At 30.8% G+C, this 19,573-nt stretch overlaps 1 protein-coding gene across 3 annotated transcripts; it reads right to left on the bottom strand.

The window, feature by feature from the left end:
- Positions 1-17,567: 17,567 nt before the first annotated feature.
- On the bottom strand, positions 17,568-19,005 carry LOC121123502 (uncharacterized). Of its 3 annotated transcripts, none has more exons than XM_040718626.2 (3): positions 18,478-19,005; positions 18,161-18,372; positions 17,568-18,078 (listed from the first exon to the last, which is right to left on the bottom strand). In XM_040718626.2, exons 1-3 carry the CDS (start codon positions 18,845-18,847, stop codon positions 17,854-17,856), a joined length of 807 nt encoding a protein of 268 aa, XP_040574560.1. In that variant the 5' UTR covers positions 18,848-19,005; the 3' UTR covers positions 17,568-17,853. The 3 variants fall into 3 exon arrangements, with proteins under 3 accessions (XP_040574560.1, XP_040574559.1, XP_040574561.1); XM_040718625.2 differs by having other exon boundaries at positions 18,161-18,375; positions 18,478-19,000; XM_040718627.2 differs by having other exon boundaries at positions 18,179-18,375; positions 18,478-18,993.
- Between the last annotated feature and the right edge of the window lie 568 nt (positions 19,006-19,573).

The following is a 19,573-nucleotide window of genomic DNA, read 5'->3' as shown; positions in this document are numbered from 1 at the left end:
CCAAAAATAGTTTGACATAATATTTCAAAAAAGTGAATTAATTGCAATTTCGCTCTTGATTAAAACTTTATTAACGCAAATAAGTTAACATTTCATAATGTTAAAGTGTTAAAAAGAAAAATCTAAATCCATTTTTGTACATGAATTCTAAATTAGTGCAGTTTGTACAAATAAAGTAATTTAACTGGATTTATTCCGGACAAACAAACATTTTAAGACCTTGCCTTAATTGCCAATAACTAATTACTGGGTCTACAAATAATCCACAACTATAAAATAAGATATATTTCCAATTGAATGATGCATCTTACGATTTTTCTCAAATCTCTCAACGAAAAGTTATTTAAAGAAAAATCATAACATGAAAAAATAACCGTGTGTTAAAATACCGAGAATCGGTACATTTATATATTCACTATTATTATTTGACTAAACAACATTCGTCTTTAAATTTAGAAATTTAAATATTAGTTTATTTTGTACATATATAATTGAATAAGATATTTTATTATTTTTCTGATAATTCATGTACATTTTGTTTGGTTTATTCAGAGTATGAACAAGGAACGTCACTTATCTTTCAAAACTGTGTAAAAAATAAAACTTTTCCGTCTAAAAAACTTTTTTTATTACCTTTTGGGAAAAAAAAAAGAATATATGTTGCTGGACCCTGTACATATATATAACTCAACTCCATTCTGGAGGTCATTATGAAGAATCAAAGGATCTTATCAATTAAGGAAATAATGATGATCTATTGCACCACGCAAAAGTCTAATTCTCTTTCCGTACATACAATCATATAATTAGATGATAACTATCTACTTATAATGAAAATGATGAATCCGTCCTTAAAAGTCCTTTTCTACGCGCAAAGTGCGTCATCTATGACGATTTATTTGTAGTATATAATTATGTATGTCCTCTCATGATGGAAACAGATAAACAAACACATCTCCTGTTTATTTTTTTGTTTTTGGGGGAGAAATGAGATTAGAATCAGTAGAAATCATTAATTTTAATTCTTTTAGGATTCGTAGGATATGTGTATAAAAAAACTTTGTAATAATAAATAAAAGGAGCTGATAAAATCAATTGGGTAAATCAACTTGCAATAACAAGAAGAAGTTGAACTCTCCTGCTGAGAGATATGGAGGATTTCAAAGGATATGCTGGTCCCTATACAAACCCATAGACACATTGGTTCAGTCTAATAATGATGACAAGTCCATCTACCTTTAAATTATTACTCCTGGTTTGAAAAACAGGAGAGAATACAAAAAAATAATAGAGAAAAGCACCACCTGTGATAGTCCAATCAACATGTTTTTTTACTTCGTTGTTGCTTCTGCTTTGATAAATGTCTTTTGGTGGTTTTTTTAAGGTCTACAAATGTGTGGATCCAGATGTGTGTGTGTGTGAAGGGGTGAACACATTCAAATACATTAAATAATTATTATTAAATAAGGAAGTTGTTAAATTCATCTTTTATTTTCTTCTTCCATTAAAATAACTTGCTAAAATCCCCTCTAAATACCCCAAAAAATGAGAATAATAAAAAAAAATCTGAGCATACTTTATTTCTTTTACATTTTGTGAGACGGATAAGTCACATCAAACTAACAAAAAATATATACACTCAAAAACACCTGCTAAGGTTTTTTTTAAGTCACTTAAAAAAAGAAACAGAAGGGAGAGATCGAGTCAAGGAAATACTGACAAATATTAATTATAATTTGCAGGGTTTTTTAAGGAGATATATGTGTACGTTAGGGAGGTTTGTGTTTCACCTTAGATCGAATTTGGATGACGGGTCATGTGGAAAAAAGTAGTACACTGTATTTGTTTGTCCGAATGGCATACTTTTGTATTTTCCTCTCAAAATTGCAAACCACGGGAGTGGAAATTTATAATTCAATTATACCTTTTAATGATAAGGAAATAATTGGAGGAGATTGTATTCTGGGAGGGGGAGGGAGTTGAAGTCGAATTGTGGTCTGAGGGGTGAAGCCACCGGCGGCTGAATGTGTAAAGTGACAAGGATTTTTCTTTGGATGAAGGTGTCTTGGATTTTTTTTGAAAATTTTTATATAATATATATATATATGTAAATGACACATTTTTATTAATAACTTTTCAAATTTTGAGAAAAAAATCCCAAAATTATGACGTTTTATAATTTCTTAGATAATACAAAAAAATTACAATAATTATAAAAATTCCTCAAAAGGGAGGAGAGCCAATGGCCCCTATGGTTCTGGCGCCATTGGAAGAGGCCAAAATACAAAAAAAAGTTATAGTGTCGTACATAATAAGATTTGATCTCCAAGTCCCTCCTTTCGATTAATCGTTAAGAGACAAACTCACAACTCATTTACATAATAAGACATACCATCTATTTTCATGATCTTTCAAAGTGTTAATTGCCCGAATACCTCAAAAAAAGTAGAGATCCTCTCCTCCTACACCAAAAATATATTATTCGCTTCAATTAGGGATGACGTTTCGTTAAAAGTTTAAGGTACAATTTCAACTTTTAGCTGTCGCAGTCTTCAATTTCGAGATAAACAAACTTACACTGTCTACTCAAGAAAATGGACATTAGAAAATTAAAATTTCCACTTATATCATCTATGAATTACTCATTTCGATCAAAGTTTGAAAAAGGGACAAAAATATTTATTTAGTGAAAACAAAGAACAAAAAAAAAAATCTAATTTTTCATACAAAAATTAGCATATATTTTTTTTACCAAATAAAAAATAGGTATATTCAATTTATTTTCTAAATCCACCATCATGAATCAAAATGAGTCATTAAAATAAAAATATTTTTATATTTCCTTTCTGAAAAGAAAAAGTTGCGCGCTATATGTGGTTCATTTTTTTTTTTTTTTTTTTTTTTTTTTTTTTTTTGATCTCGTTTTGCTTTATAGAATACCTTAAGAAAATACCTTCATCAATATTTTTTATAGGTTAGAAAAATGTCTATCAATATAGATTTCTGCAATATAAAAATTTATACTTTATTTTAATCTATACTGACTAATTATATATTTGTTCCTTTTTTTCAAACTTTGATCAAGATGTGTGATCTAAAAATAACATCGTGAAGTAATGCAACTTTGCCTAGCTTAAGTTGTGGTCCGGTATATCGTTAGTGTAGTATCATTCGTGTATTTCTGCATTTAAAGCCCTACTATACTAAATTGATATTGAAACTGGTACTTGCGTTCCCATTTTGTCATTTAAAAAAAAGTTAATTTAATATTAGACCACCTAAGGAAGATCTGAAAACAATAAAAGTATCAAAAATAATTAACTATTTCGTACACAACAAGGATAAAATAATCTAAAGCTTGAATAATTCTCTTCAATTTATCACGTTAATCTCTCTTCCAAAAATTTGTATAATGCCAAAGGATCCTCTTCAACGAAGTATAGTATCAAAGGGAATTTAACATATGATATGTAATTAAATCAAGGGCAAAGACCCAGGAACTATCTAATTTGGGATGTTTAGGGAAAAAATCGCATATCTCGCAGATGCAAAAATAATTATTTCCCTCAAATCTTTCGTTCCAATTGTTACACCATTTGCTAGCCTTGAATGCCATGCCCTACAAAGATTCCTACAGTCTTTGCAAGGACTACAGGAAAAGAGACAACCTGTGGAAATCTGGAACTGCGACGTGAATTTATTTCCTTCCGCTGCAACACGATTTCAAGTATTCAAATTTATGATCTAGCACCTACCCTCCACACGCCAAACAAAAAATCCTATAACAACCCCTTGTAAGTACACCTGAATTCACATGAATTATATCTTTGTTTTTGCTTTTGATTAGTCGAAAAAGTATCAAAGAGTATTTTATTAGTGTTAGCAATTTTATTAATTTTGAAATATTGGCAATACGATATGGTTATTTCCTTAGCACATGACAAATTTCCTTTTCTAATCATAATCGAAATTCTTAAAAAGTTGACACCCTAACCACCCTAATATATGTACAGTGTACATACAAAGATCCATAATGATTAGTAAAACGTCACTTGAAAAAGACATATTTCAAGAGCTGTTCCTTTTTCCTACAAAAAGAATAGAAATTAAAGTCAAGAGGTAGTAGCTCTTGTCTTTGGACTCATTAGTGAGCCAAGCTCTTTTTAAATGTATGTAATATACATACAAAAATACAATATTCTCATATGTAAAGATACATACTTACATAGAGAGAGTTATACAACAACCAGTCAGTTAGGGAACGCCATATTATATCGATGACTGTGAGAACCTTTCTTCATAATCTAATTATCATTACGTGAATATCCTAAATGACTATAAAACAAAGTATTTTACGGGAACGAGAGAGCCAAAAAATAAAAAAATAACGCCTTTCACATAAAGGAATACGCTGGGTTAGAATAATGAATAAATATGAAGACCATAAAATAAACATAAAAAGTACTAAAGACAGGACGGGATGACCCCGCTGAGTCATTCCATGCCAAACAGCCAATAAAGTCTGGTTGATGACAATTGATAAAGTGAAAAGGGGAAGAGGATTTTGATTACTTCTTACAAAATGTTCATGTGTACTAGGTAAAAAAATCATGGTTGTTCGTGCAGGGTTGCAATATTGTTTTATGAATAGAGCATTTTTACTTGACGTCATCATTTTGAAAATCAGACAAAACTTGCAGAAGTAAGACTAAGTTAACAAAAATATTCTTTTTATGGCATCAAGAAAATACAACTCAAAAAAATGTTTCAATCCTACATTAAGATATACTTTTTATTAACTATGTCCTCCTTCACATGCAATAACAGCCTCAAACAGGTAGGGAACAGATTCAATGTTCTTGAAGATGAATGACGTCTCCATGACGTACCAGACTGTCACGATGTCAGTTCAGACTGTGTTCAAATTTATATGTGAGTTAGAGCAGATATTCTTTTCCAAGATACCCTATCTGGAAAGTCTAGGCGTTGAAATCAGAGTTACAGGTGGCCCACATGGATGTAGGCCAGAAGTCAACCATAATGTAGATGCAGAAGTTTTGGTTCTTCCTGGTTGTATGGGGCTGTAATGGACTCTTGATGCTGGAGGCAGTCCAGATGGAGATACCAACAGTATTTGGAGCCTTCTTGGCACTGAAATCGGCGTGGAGGAGATCGCACACACGTTGCCTCTTTTGATGTTGCTCCGACACTTTGAGACATGGGATAAAAGCAAAACAGGTTTATTTTTTGAATAAGCTGTCATTTGGTTACACAATGAAACCTCATAGTTAAAAATAACGGCGATAAAATCGTGATTGAATGTAATTGCAAGTTTTGAGTCCTCACTCAGTACATATACAACAGTTATTTTTAAAGCGATTAGATGAAGTTTCCTTAGGTTTTTATGGGGATAAATTTGTTCAGTCTGTTCAATAACAAATATGAATTCAACATGGCGTCAATTTTGATTCATCATGGAATCTGTGACGTAAGGAAAAAACTCCTTACACAATTTTAACAGAGGTTATAAAATGTGTTATATTTGGCATGAGTGATTTTTACTTTTATTAGTTTGTAAACAAAAAAACAGGTATTTGCACCGTTTTGCAGCAAAATAATACAACTGTCTAAATGCTAGTATTATTTAATTTAAAATATAGCTATTTTTCTCACAAATAAGGCCCCCTGATTTTTTTTCATTGAAAATTAAGAAGAAATAATCTTATTAATTTATTTATATTGCACGTCCAAGCCAGAGACTTATTAATTTTTTTAGTTTTATATTTCTACAAGTAAATATAAAAGAACGTAACACTTGTATTAAATGCTTCTCGATGACAATAAATAAAAGGGATATTTGAATTAAATATGAAGGTACTAAAAATACCTATGATTTTTTTTTGAAACGATTAAAAAGAGAAAATATCTTATGCAAGTAAATGTACAAGTTAATTTATTGACTATACTATATAAATAAAAATGTATATTTATGTAATTAGATATTTTTAACACATATTTTTGGGTCTGATGTACCTATGTATAATCAAATTAAATTTTCGAAAGATACATTTTTGATAGACAAACTAGGCTTAAGAAATTGTATTCTTTAATCCCATTTTGATATCCAAATACAAAAGAGTAATTCACCATTTTTCTTCACTTTAATCCTAAAGATAGACTGATATAGCTTGGGACTCCACAGATGACTGAGATCAAATGAATACGCACTATACTAGCTTTTTTCATGAACATACCTATTTATTCGAATGTACATAAGTAGCTTTCACCAAGCTCCTTTCATTAGAAACAGGTGCTGCTCAAAATTGGAGCATCTCTCTCTCTCTCTCTCTCTTATTCTCTGGGAAAATGATTCCCTTTACTCATTATCATGTAGGAGATAGATGGACTCCCATTCCCAAAGTAAAACAACCCTCATTTTTTATTTTAAAGCCTAATCCATAGTCATTAATAAAGGATCATTAAAGAGATAAGATCCATACGGTTCTCACGGGAGTTTACCTGAAGTGTTTGTCATGGATACAAGTGGATTCTGCACACGTTTTGAATCCTTTAATTGTTCCACCGTTTGTATATATAAACAAACTTTTCTTTTTCTTAAAAAAAAAAAAAATCAATGTGTCCACCATTTCTCGACTTTCCTCTCAGTTTTTTTGTTTTGTTTTTTCTTCTTCTCCCTTTTTCCTTTTCTTTTTTGTTGATTGACGCTAATTTAAGCTGATGTTTTGTTGTTGCACGTGTAGCGTCGTCCTCTACATAATTATTTTAAGTATATGTATTTTTTTTTTTTTCTTTTCATTTTTACTCTCAAAAAAGTTAAAATATATATTTTGTATATGATGTATCTAGACAATATGACAAACTAGTCAGACAATGTAACAGGCAGGAAACCACAATTTCTCATCTTTTTGTTATTTTTATTATTATTATTTTTACTTTCAACTCCTTGTTGTTGAAAAAATGAGATGGATGCGTCATCTTTTGCGTCAAAACATGCGGTTTCTATTGTTGATACTTAGTGCTTACCTATCCAAGTATGTTATTAGTAAAAAGGAATCCACTATTTTTCAAATAAGTGACTTTAGTAATCTGTTTCTCGCGGCGTATAAGTGAGATCTGTCTCCTTTAGATGACCTAAAAAAGATAAGATTTCGTACTAAACGACTTCTGGCACAGATTTGTGATTGTTTGACTCAAGTTCGTTTGAGCCGTTGTCAAAAATGGACACTTGCAAAAAGAAAATACGTCATATTTTAAGGTTTTCTTCGAATGAGGCAAAAACGAAAGCCATGCGGTTGAAAATTTTAATAGTGTTGATAGTCCTGATATTGAAACAGCCAATAAAGTGCAATTATATTTTCCTCCATTCCTTTCAAGTAATTTTTATGTCAAAGATGCAAAGGTCAATCATCGAAAATTTGAAACAAATAATGGAAAATGTAGATTGGATTGCCAATGAAATAAACATTAATGGTAAATAAATTAAAAAATCCAATAAAATTAATAGATTTATTTATAGTAAACCAAATATATTTGGTGGGTTAAAGAGGAAGAACTATTGATTATTGTTGTCATGATACTAATATTTCAGTATGTACAATGTACAGAGCTTCAATTTTTCAGGGACCGAGCCCACAATGGCCTTTTTACACCTACCACCAAAGGTGGACAAATAGTTTCATGACGTAATGAGGTTGCAAGTACCGTTTCAAATATGTATTTAGTATAATAACGTCTTATAGGAGTCAATATCCTGTTATCATTACATAGAGTAAAGATGGATCTAACACAACTATGATATAACTAGAGTGGGCACTCGGTAGAGAGCAAACCTCCGCCTATGATTATTTTTCCCCAATTGGTTTTTTTGGTATAGAAGACATCTTTATTAAACCTGCAGAAGGTTCATAATTTGAGCTCTGTATATCAATATGTTTCAAATGTTGATTGTGCAATTTTAATTTTTTGTGTTACATTGACCTATGACCTTTCAAAATTAAATGGTATGTTACAGTGACCATATATAATCTTCTTACCAAGTTAGATCTAAATCGATCTGTAACTTTTGCCGTATTCCTGGTGATCAACAGACAAACAGAGGCAAAAAATTAACCTCCCTTCAACTTCGTTGGCGGAGTTAATGATGATCAAAGGAATTTTGCAGCTTTACACAATAAAAAAACTATTTGCACAGCACCTTGGCATCGAACGATTTTACATTTTTTTTTTCATTATATTATTATAAAAATTTATTTTCTTCTCTTAATTATATGTCTATTTTTCCCGAAAAAGAATTAAAATTAAGTGTTGTGTTAAACAATTTTTCTAAGAAGAGCCATTATCTCTTTATTGCTATGATTTTGTAAGGAATTAAGGCATATGGCCTCTACAACATACTATACGTAACGTAATAAGACTATTTGCAGATGGAAGTTTTCATGTTTTCTTTATATCTGTATATGAATGTACTCGTTCATGTCATATTGTGTTTGCACCATATATTTTGCGGTATGCAACTCAAGGAGCTATTATAAAGAAACCCTTTCTTTTCCTTGAAATGATGACTTGTTGTGCATACCGATAATATGTTTTAGAGGTGCTTTGATTTTTATTTCCTTTTCAATCACTTCGCAGAAGTGATCTTTAACATTCAATAGAAGTAATTTACATTCCTTTTGATTAGAAAAAGAAATATAAATATATATATATGCGGAAAACAAATGAAATTATCGATAAAAAGTCGTTTTGAATTAATGGACGACTAGTCTATATATATTTATTCGTATCTACCCATATTTTACAGGATGTTCCAAAATTAAAGTAGCATTCAGTTCAACATCATTAAAATAAGAGTATGATATGCAAAGATTTTATTTACTCATCAATATGAAGCCCAAGCCAACTTTACAAATAAAGTGTAAGAATGGGGCAAATACCCTTTTTGAGTACTTTGGGACAATTTTTTTGGCTTCCTTTTTGATCTGATATCAACCCCTGGACTTTGCAATATAAAGTATAGTTGAAACGGACACCAATGCAGTTTCCAGACAATTATATAATGGTGACGTCATCAAGGGAGGACTCATGTATATTTACTTTTTGGGTGGACTAGGGGCCTTTAGGTAAAACTCCATATTTTTTTTCTCCACTTATGACTCACCCTAGGTCCTTCTAAGTATCAATAATTTTGACAGGAATTTTACTAAAATGGGGAGGCTATGGTCCTGTGGTTTGCTTGGCTTTTCTGATAATATTAACGGAATGTTTTTTTTTTTTTCATTTATAAGATCATTTGTTACATTTAATTTTTTCTTTCCAAGAGCCTAAATTGAAACGAATAATCTTTTTTTCTCCGAAATTAAGACACATACCATTTTCTTATAAGATAAGAAATATTTTTATTGTGATTACTATAAAAAATCGTTCAAAGTAAGGGGTCCTTGTCTCTTATGTTCTACTGAGATATTTTAATATAAACTATTATCAGTGAAAAATTTAATTTTTTGGTGGGTTCTCTAATTCGGGACCACCTTTTAAATAAAATGGTCAAAGGGTGTGATCCCTTATACCTACATGTATAACCATGTGCATGTATGTGTGTGGCCTACATTCCACCAACTATTTTGAGTAACAATCAAACAATGGTTTTTAAATATCTCTTAGAGATGAATCAATTGATATATCCCCTCAAATATTCGAATATGACAAATAAATAATAAATAAAAGATTTATATGTTGAAAAAATAGGGAGACTGGCGATAGTTGTAACATCCCATATTCCTTAAACATAAAAAAAAGTACATCAACAAAATGTTTTGACAAATTGTAAAAATTTAAAAAAGATTTGTCAACTTTTTGTCTATTTATTTAATAAAATATTGATTTTTTGGTGTAAAATTGTAATTTTCAGCGAAACAATATTTTGTAATAACGCAGTTAGTTAGTTACTTTCTGCAAGGAAGCTGAAGTTAGGTAATGTTTTCTCTCTTTTTGTGTATTAGTTAATTAGTTAGTTAGCTATTTTTTTAATTAATTAGTCTGTTAATTGCCAGGATTACGCCAAAAATTATTTATCGATTTTGATCAATCTTGGTACAAGTATTCTATATGGTAACAATAAAAGGCCGTTAAATTTTGGGAGGTCAAAGTCAAAATTCAATGAAAAAAAACACTTAAAAATGCTAAATCGATCATAACTTTTGATAAAAAACTTTATTTGATTTTTGGGGAGTTTTTGTGCTCTACCAATTGCCATTTCTAGTTTTTAATTGTTTTTGCTATAATTTATGTATATCATTTGGATGAGTGATTATTTTGCAATGAGCTAATATTATTTTATTAAAATTTAAAAGCCACTCACGGGGGAGACATTTAAGGTACTTATTTTGCGGAATTTATGACGTGTTTCATTGGGTGGAATTATTCAAAGAAGAAGAAAAATGGAAAGCCCTCGTGATTTGCATACTCGTTAATAAATACATATGTTCTAGGCTACTACTTCCAACTAATAATAATTATGATTAAATTTGTATTAGATGACGATGATAATAATTTCATCTGTGTGGAAGGGGAGATTAGGAAGAGTTTATTTCACTTCAGTGACTGCCTCTGAGAGAGGATTACATCCAAATATGTATGTAACTTAAAGGAGAGAGTTTTGGGAAGTAAATCATTACTCTAGTTTGAAAATCCTTAGGGTATACAGAGTGGCCGTAAATCTAAATACTAAAAAATATTTAAAGAATGGCTTGACAGGCATAATTTAATTATTAGTTACACTTTTGATTTTAAAATATATAATTTTAGAGTTCAATAACTACTATTTGAGGTATTCAAAGTATTTACCTTCAGATGTAATGACAGCCTCTTTGATGGCTGACTCAACGGAGTCAATGCTGTTGTATTAGTACTGTTGGACTTGCTCAACACGATGCATCACCAATAATATTTTAAAGAGTTGAGGTCGGGAGATGATAGGAGCTAGAAGTTTGAAGCCTAGAAATTTGCGAATTTTGACTTTAGAACGATCAGATTCCCCGCCGCTGATTTTCAGGGGCCTGCATCCTGCTTTCATAAATAATTAATCACTTAGAGTAGTTGGCCTTTAACCAGGGCAGGGCATTGTACCTAAGCACCTTGTAGAAGGCCTCCATGTCGACAGAAACAGTGTTTGAAAAAATAGGGAGAAATATTCTTCCCGTAACTGTAGATGACCATTAAAATTATGATTGAGGCAAGATGCTTTATTTGCTTATTCTTCATCCTCTTGTTAAGGCATAGATAGTGATCATGGCCACTCCAACAATGGCTTCAATCTTCTTTGAGTCCTTTTGAGCTTGAAGGTGAGTGGAAAATGATTTCCCGATTTTGTTCTCAGAAATTCATTTTTCAACAAAACTGAACCAAACTTGTCTAAAAGGAAGAAAAATTTAGACAAACTGAAGAAGGGTTGCCAAATGTTGTAAAGTAGCATCAAATTCTTTCAAGTTTTTTTCCAGCCACCCTGTAACCAAGTGTTCTTCGATATACTCGTATAATAGGGGTACTTACAGCACCATGACGCCACACAAAAAATACCAACCTGATGATGTAACCAGTACTGGTGTTATCGAGAGTGGGCCTAGGGTAAAGATAATTGTGCAGGGCTCTTTTGTGTAATTCTTTTTTTTTAAATTTGATTCACATTTTTTGGAGAATCATAATCTTTGTTTTAATAAGTTAATTTTTTTATGGAAAATAAAATAAAACGGACTTTTTTAAACAATTTATTGTCAGAGTATATTTATTTTCGACTTGTGACAGTAAATGCCAGTGAGTGACGACTTAGACTTGTTATATTTACAGTAGAATTCGAACGTATAAAAATAAATATGTAGAAGTACAGTTTGAGCGATCTATATCGACTTTTAAAAATAATACAAGTTCTGTCTATACCAACACCTCCAGTCAATCACTTTTTTATGTCCTATCCTAGATATGGATTTGAACGTAACTTCCCAAATGTCTGACCAAAAGCAGTATTGACTTTTTTGTAAGAAACAAAATAATATGTTTTTTTTTTGGTATCAATAAAATTCATTAAATTTATATACTAGCTCACAGAATTCTAGAGAGCTGAAATAATCAAGCAGAATTTTCATTTTTCTATAAGGGAAATATGAAAAGGTTGATTGGTTCTAAGAAAATGAGTCCGCGTATTTTTCACTCAATTCCTTCAGGAGGAGATTATAGAAAAATAAGCTTTGATTCATGCGTGATTATTCCCTGCTCTAGGATCTCATGACTAGACCTTCCCTCATCCCAAACAAAATTCTGACTAAACCAGCATTAGTGCATGAGAGTTATTGATGTATCAGTACTTATTTAAGACTATAGATTCCAGTCCTATCCAATTAAATATTGGTACGGTCCAGTTTTCTCCTGCATATCAGTCTTTAAACGGATAAAGGTCCGTCCTTAATGACGTCAATCAACTGTATTTCTTCTTTTTTAATAAGTTCTAGTACTGACAGTCCAAAAGACTGATGGAACTAGACTGGATCGAATAGATAAGGACTGACACAACACAAATGAGAGTAGCTCAATTTTTGATTTATATTTTTAGTTGAAAGAGTATCGAAGTACTCATGCCGATTTACGAAAATATCGGTGGTATAACAAAATGAGACGCTGCACAAATAAAAACAATAAAAAAACACCGATTAATCCATTCCTTGGTCGCGCCTTTTCATCCCCATCTTGACTGGGATGAAAAAAAAAAAGAAAAAAAAAGACAAGAGTTTTTTTATATAATTAATGTTTCCTGTTTTGCTTCTCTTTCTGTGTTTTCTCCCTCACTGTTATTATTTTTATTATTATTTTAGAAGAAGCATTTTTTTTAAAGCTACACAAGCATAGAAGGTCATAAATCTCAAAATTTACATTTACTTATTATATGTACAAAGTTCTACCTACATACTCACACAAGAAGTTGACTTTTTTTTCTACCACGCACGCGTGTCCTCACTCCTTTTCCCTTTAAACTATACAAGCATTTTTTTATGTTATATATATATATATATAGATTAGACTGTCCCATTTTGGGGATACATTTTCCCCCTCCCCTTCTGTTGCACAAAGAAATTCTCTGTTTGGAACAATTAAAAACAAACATGATACAGTTTAAGGCCTCTTAAACCATTTTTATAGCACTTAAGGTCATGGTGATGAGGACAAAAGCATTGCAAATATCGTTGTTGTTTTTTGTTTGTCTATTCAAAAAAAAATTCTGAGTATTTGATGTAATTTGTAGCAGTTTACTTTCATATCCCCTCTTGCAATGAGACATTTTCAATAGGAACAATCAAAAACAACTTTAAACAGTAGTATAGTTCATGATCAATAAGACAAAATCATCGAAAATAAAGAATTTCTGTTTGTTTGTCTCTTTGAAATTATATTATTTTCCTATTTTATCTGCAATATATTTGTATCAGTAGATTTAAATATAATTTTAGATATTTTTTTTTTAAATATAGGTGTTAATATTAAAGGGTCGGGCTTTGATATAAAGAGTTAATATTAAACTATAACGTTTATTTATCATTAATTTGATATCAATCCCTCTTTATGTATTTTATTATTTTGTGAATCTTTATTCACATTTTGATTTCTGATTGTGTTTATTTTTGATAGTTTTAATAAAAGCTTAATTAAAAATAAATTTATAATAATAATTTGTAAAAATGGATCTTTCATAAGACTGTTTTAAATATGATTTATTCTATGATTCAAAAGTTATATATTATATATATTTAAGCAGTTTGTTTATCACTAAAAAATATCATGCATTTCGTTATTGATAATTGAAGTGAAAAATTTCTTATTTTCTTTGTTTTTTTTCTTCAATAATCACTTTAAGTAGGATTAAATGTTGTTATATTTTGTTTGATATAACAAAGTTATTCTGACTCACATATTTTGAACCTTGGTAACATAGGCCTAAAAATGGTCAATTTACCCCCCAAAAAAACATTTTTCACACTGCAATTAATTGTGTTGAAATTCGCCATTCTTAAGCCGCGTTTGCATTTCCAAATATGATGCTTCTATGAGAAAAGTTAAAAACTCTACTTTATATATTTATTAGTATTAGGGATACTATTTAAAAATATTGTGCACTGTGTAAAATCTTTGTACATAGGAAAAAGATATCAACCCAAAATCGAGACAGTCTATTGTATATATATATAGCTCTAAATTTTAAAGGTTTACTACTCCGTTCTTGATACTAGTGGTGGTGGTCCATAAATCAAAGATTATGCTATGAATATGTATGTATGCTTTATATATTATTTATGTATGTATTTAGGCAGATTTATGAGATTGTCTCATTAAAATGTATTTTAAATTCCATGCTAATTGTTTTTCTAAGGAACAAAACCCTTCCTTCGAATATACACACACATATATATATAAAACAATAATCCACAGACTAAGTGTGTCTTTTATAAAAACCATGATCCCACAAGAGTATTTATTTATACAGTTGCTGCTTTCATTTATGATAAGGTAGGCTTATATTAACTTATAATCTTCTAAATTCAAATAACATAATATGTTACATTTTTTATCTTTGTTTCTGTCCATCTTTGGAGACCGCTCAAATAATTCTGAGAACAAAAAATTCCAGAACTCTCCCAAATGTATTTTTTGTATAAAATTTCTAGCACCATTAAGCATAGAACGATCACACGTACACAACACGAGATACGCATTACTAATGCCATCTATTAGAAAAATAATGGATTTATTTTTACTAAACTGAATATATACTTAACGTATATGGACTTGAAAGACAATTCGTAGGTCAGATGGATAAATTATATATTATTTACTTATAATTAAAGGAACATTTAAGAAAAAAAGTTACAATCCAGAAATAATTAATTAAAAAACTTTCAACTCTATGAATAATTTGGGATGAAGTTGTCATTCAGAAAGGGTGGATTAAGTAGGTACCCATTATTTTTCTCTGTAATTCTACCATGACATTATTAATAATAAACAAAGTTATACTTAATTTTTGAGGGCTCATTCATTTTGACCACTAATTTGTACATGGATTTACCCGTTTGAAGACAATTTAATCACTACCGGAAATCATTTCTAATTGTATTTATATGTAAGATAGGAGAGCACCTGTTTGAAGATGAATTACCTAATTGTTATTTGGTTATATTAATGTTTCTAATAATAATAACAGACTGTGAGGATAAGAGAAGAATAAATAAAAAAATCAATAATCTTGAATTTATGAATAAATATTTGAAAAAGAAATGAGAAGACGAGGAGGGAACATAATATCATTTCAAAACAAAACGACATTCTCTTCTTGCAAAAGAAGAGAAGGGGGGGATTCAACTCTACAAAAAAAAAAAAAAAAAAGTAGGGGATTTTGTTTTTGTTGTTATTATTATTGTTATTAAAAGTATAATCATTCTTTTTTAACCCTTTTATGTTAAAAATTCAACAACAGGAACTATGAATATATGTACACAGCCATGAAGCTCTCCTTTATTTTAGAAAGCAAAAGGGGAAGAGAGAGAGAGAGAGAGAGGAAACCTTTGACAGGTTGCTACATTCATACTCAAAATGAATTTTAAATAAAATAAAATAAAGGAAACTCAATTATAGACTCTGGGTGATTGAAACATTAAATTGTGAATCATAAAGTCTTAAATTATATGAAGTACTTTATAGGCGGCTGTTGACCTGTCTATTAACAGAAAAAAACACATTTGCTTTTTTAAATGTTTGTAGAGGGTTTCACGTGACATGAGCATTCTCGATGTTGGTCATTTTTTGGACGCCTATACAACCAAGTTCGATAGCAATGAAACCTAGTGTTGTGTCTGTCATTTTTTTAGTACTGAATACTACAATCCCTACCAGTTCAGTCTTGTTTCGGACCAGTTTAATACGACATATCAGTCCTAAAAACTAACTAAAGTTCAGTCCGCTCTAAAACAAGAGGTTTATAGATTAAAAGAATGTCCTAAGGGTCATGCACATATTACAATAGACAGTCGTGATTTCTTTTTAACTATACAGTATGCAGGATAGGTACTAATGTTTAAGAAATCATGTGGAACCTTTCTCATGTTCATTCCTTTTCTTTATAATTGTGACTGGCCTTTCATCTAACAAAAAAAACTTTGAAACTATCCGTCATTATCTTTTTATTTAATCAAATTAAAATTTTGAAAGGATAATTAATATACTATGTGCCTGTTTTTTATTTTCTAATTATGTAGGTTCAACTGCATCAAACTTTATGCATTTTTGCCATATTTATCAACTATTCAATTTTGTATGTGTTTATATTATAGTGAAGATATAGCTTTTAATTTGTATTCATGTAATGAATTATAAAATTTACTTAAATTAAAAAAAATCGAACTTAATTTTTTTTTTTTTTTTAATCAGTTAAAGTACTCACCGTCTTAAACACCGATAACAAGGAACCATATGACCTGTCCTAAGACTGAACTAGACTGAATAAATAAGGACCAAAACAACATTATTGAAACACTTTTTTGAATCTAATTTTCCTACTTTTCTCGTCCCATCATCAATCAAAAAATAATCATAATTGTGCAAATTTAGAAATTATTTCATAGTGTTTGTCCATACATATTACTTTTATTTTCTTCAAATATCAGTGTTGATCATTGGTATCAAATAGAAATCAATCCAAGTATGAAGTTTGTTTTCATACATAATAAAGTTTGATGAAGTTTCATCAAGGTTTATTGAAAATTTGTCTTTTTTATATAGTAAAAATATTTAGCATGATCCCTCCACAAGAAGGCGTCTCCTTCAATTATGATGTAATTTATGACGTGGGTAAAAATCCTCTATGGATTATTATATCACATTTTGTCATGAGCACCACTCATTTGGCCTTAATGAGTGCCTAGAGGAAAGTGTAACAAGTGAATAATTTTTGAATAGAAAATCGTAGATGAAAGTTGTCAAAATCAAGATATTCTTAATAGTTATGTACAAAAAAGATTATTTCTTCACATTAATTTGTCAAATACGAAGAGTTAAAATATTACCATTGTAGCCATTCAACAGAACCATTATTCTGTCTTTTTCTTTTCAACTAACAGTTATCTTTTATTTATGTCAATAAAATATTCGGATTAATCCTTTAAAAGCACTCTAAATTACCCGTTAAGCTAAAAGTCCCTTTCAAAATGAGAGATAACTAAATGATAGAGTTCATTGGATAAGCCACATCGGAGTCAATTAAGTCACATGTATAAAATAAAGAATCGAAACTATATGCAACATGTATAAGTATCTCAATTTATCCAAAATAAATTGAATATGAAGCCCCTAATTAAATGAAACATTAGGATTGGTTTTGCTATTAGCTGATGAACTATATGAATGTGTTTGAAAAATCCCATTTTTTGACCCCTTCAAAAAATGACTTGTTACACTATAGGTCCAAACCTAATATATGTGCATAGATACTCTTGAATAAAAACAAAAGAATATAATTTTTTAAAGCTTTTTTATTATTCAAAAAAAAAAATTCGCAAAAATGTATGTATGTTAATATATATAAATATATTGTTTATAAAATGATTGTATCTGTTTATAACTAAAATATATATATCATATATATGATTGAGTGAAAAAAAAAAATAGAGAAATAATAAGCATACTTATGTGTGTACATACAGGTATAATTCATGTCTATACACTCATAAATATATTTATATAAAGTCAAGAAGAAGAAGGATTGATTAAGAGGAGTACAAAATGTAGGATCATGGCAATTCAAAGGTGACGAAGGTGATGATGTCCTTGAATGGGAGGACGTGGTGGCGCTGAGGTTGAAGAGGCGGGCCCTCCGGATATAGAGGTATGAAGCTTATCTTTGAAGGACAGGAGTAACATTGCTAGAGTGCATGTCCATTTTGTGTGATCCGGATTTTTCTGATAGACCATTTCCAAAATACTGACAAGAATTCTCTGACTTTCAACGGATCGTTCGTAATGATGCTGGAGGACACAAAAAAAATACAAATAAAAGGGGGAACAAGGTTGGTTGTAGGTAAAATTCATGTTACAATGAAATGCCTACCAGAGGTGGCAATAGTACCTTGGGGTAGTGTTTCAGAAATGTGAGAGTAATGGAGCGAAGAACTCTCTCTGAGGAACTCCATAGGGAATCTCCATAGTATGGAACGGGACTCGGTGGTGGGTTTCGTGGCGGAAGTGAAAGTCGGGAACATCGGTGTTTATATCGTGCTAAGGGGTCTGCAACAAGGGTTGGCATCACAGGTTCATCTGGCTCTACTGGATTACATAGTGGAAAAAAAAGAAAAGAAATCAGGATAGGAAATGAAGAAGAAGGTAGCTGATTGCGTAGCTATACATGGTTGGTTCAACATTACTCACCCAAGGAAGGAACGTTCCTTTTGTTTTTCTTTCGTCGACTGGATTTCTTGGGAGTACGAGATCGTTTTTTGTGTCTTGGCGGTGAAGATGATGAGGGAAGTGATGTTGGATCTGACCTTCCCTCTTCAACAACATGTTGTTGAAGAGAGAGGAGTTGCTCGGATGTCCGTGGTGAATCCTCAAGAGATGGCTCTGAGTTTCCACCACCAAGTCTCAGCACTTGATTTAGAACACGAAATAATTTCCCGAGGAAATGTGCCGTATCCACATTTGCTCGAAAATTAAAAACTGTTCTTCGAAGACGAGGATCCGACTCCGGTATGGGTAGTGCTGCAGACACGGACACTAAAATTTTGATCTTTTTATTCATTTCTATTAAATATTTTTTTTTGAGTTATTAGATATTTTTTTTTTTTACATTTCACCGCGTAGACACTAGTGTGCGACTCGGGGTGAAATCTATTTTTGAAATCGTCTCTCCTTTCACGGGAATTGCGTAACGACTACTGAAAGATGAGAAGGAAGGGAAAAAAAATATGAGAGCAACAAAAAATAACACATACAATAACAACATGGAACAGCTACTTGCAATGCTAAAACTCCGTCGACGCACGGACTTTGTCGCTCCCCGGCCTGCTTTACCTTCCTTATTTCCCGCGTTATTTTGACGCAACTTACGCAAGCAACCAACCCGTTGTTTAGAAATCTCCTCAAAAGGGAAAAAGAGAGAGAAAATGTTTGTTTACATTTTAAGAATCCCCCACCTCTAAAATATCAATGCTATCTACAAATGGAGTATGCATGTTTTGCAACCTATTTACAGCATGAACGGAGTACTGCACCAAAAACAAATACAAAAAGATATTTAAAAGGACAAAATTAAAAAACTTACATATGACACATAAAACCATTAATTAATTTTTCTCTAAAAGGAAATGAGTCCCTTGGGAATTTTGATTTCCCAATTTTCCTTTTTGACTCCTCATCTATTGCTAAAGTCTATCTTATTTTACAATCAGAAGCAATTTCGTTCCTTACTCCTCCTTTTAGAATAATCCATTATCTCCGTATCCTACCAAACGAGACATGATCATTT

Source organism: Lepeophtheirus salmonis, chromosome 8 (assembly GCF_016086655.4).
Source record: "Lepeophtheirus salmonis chromosome 8, UVic_Lsal_1.4, whole genome shotgun sequence".
In the NCBI taxonomy this organism is placed as follows: Eukaryota; Metazoa; Arthropoda; class Copepoda; order Siphonostomatoida; family Caligidae; genus Lepeophtheirus; species Lepeophtheirus salmonis.
This window is presented reverse-complemented; position numbering and strand designations above follow the sequence as displayed.

What these genes read in the sequence shown, in the direction of transcription:
- LOC121123502 (XM_040718625.2), bottom strand. Translation starts at nt 18,847, where the DNA reads ATGAATAAAAAGATCAAAATTTTAGTGTCCGTGTCTGCAGCACTACCC. An exon ending in AAGGAACGTTCCTTCCTTGG is followed by an intron (nt 18,376 to 18,477) that starts GTGAGTAATGTT and finishes TATGTAATCCAG; the next exon opens with TAGAGCCAGATGAACCTGTG. An exon ending in AGGTACTATTGCCACCTCTG is followed by an intron (nt 18,079 to 18,160) that starts GTAGGCATTTCA and finishes TGTGTCCTCCAG; the next exon opens with CATCATTACGAACGATCCGT.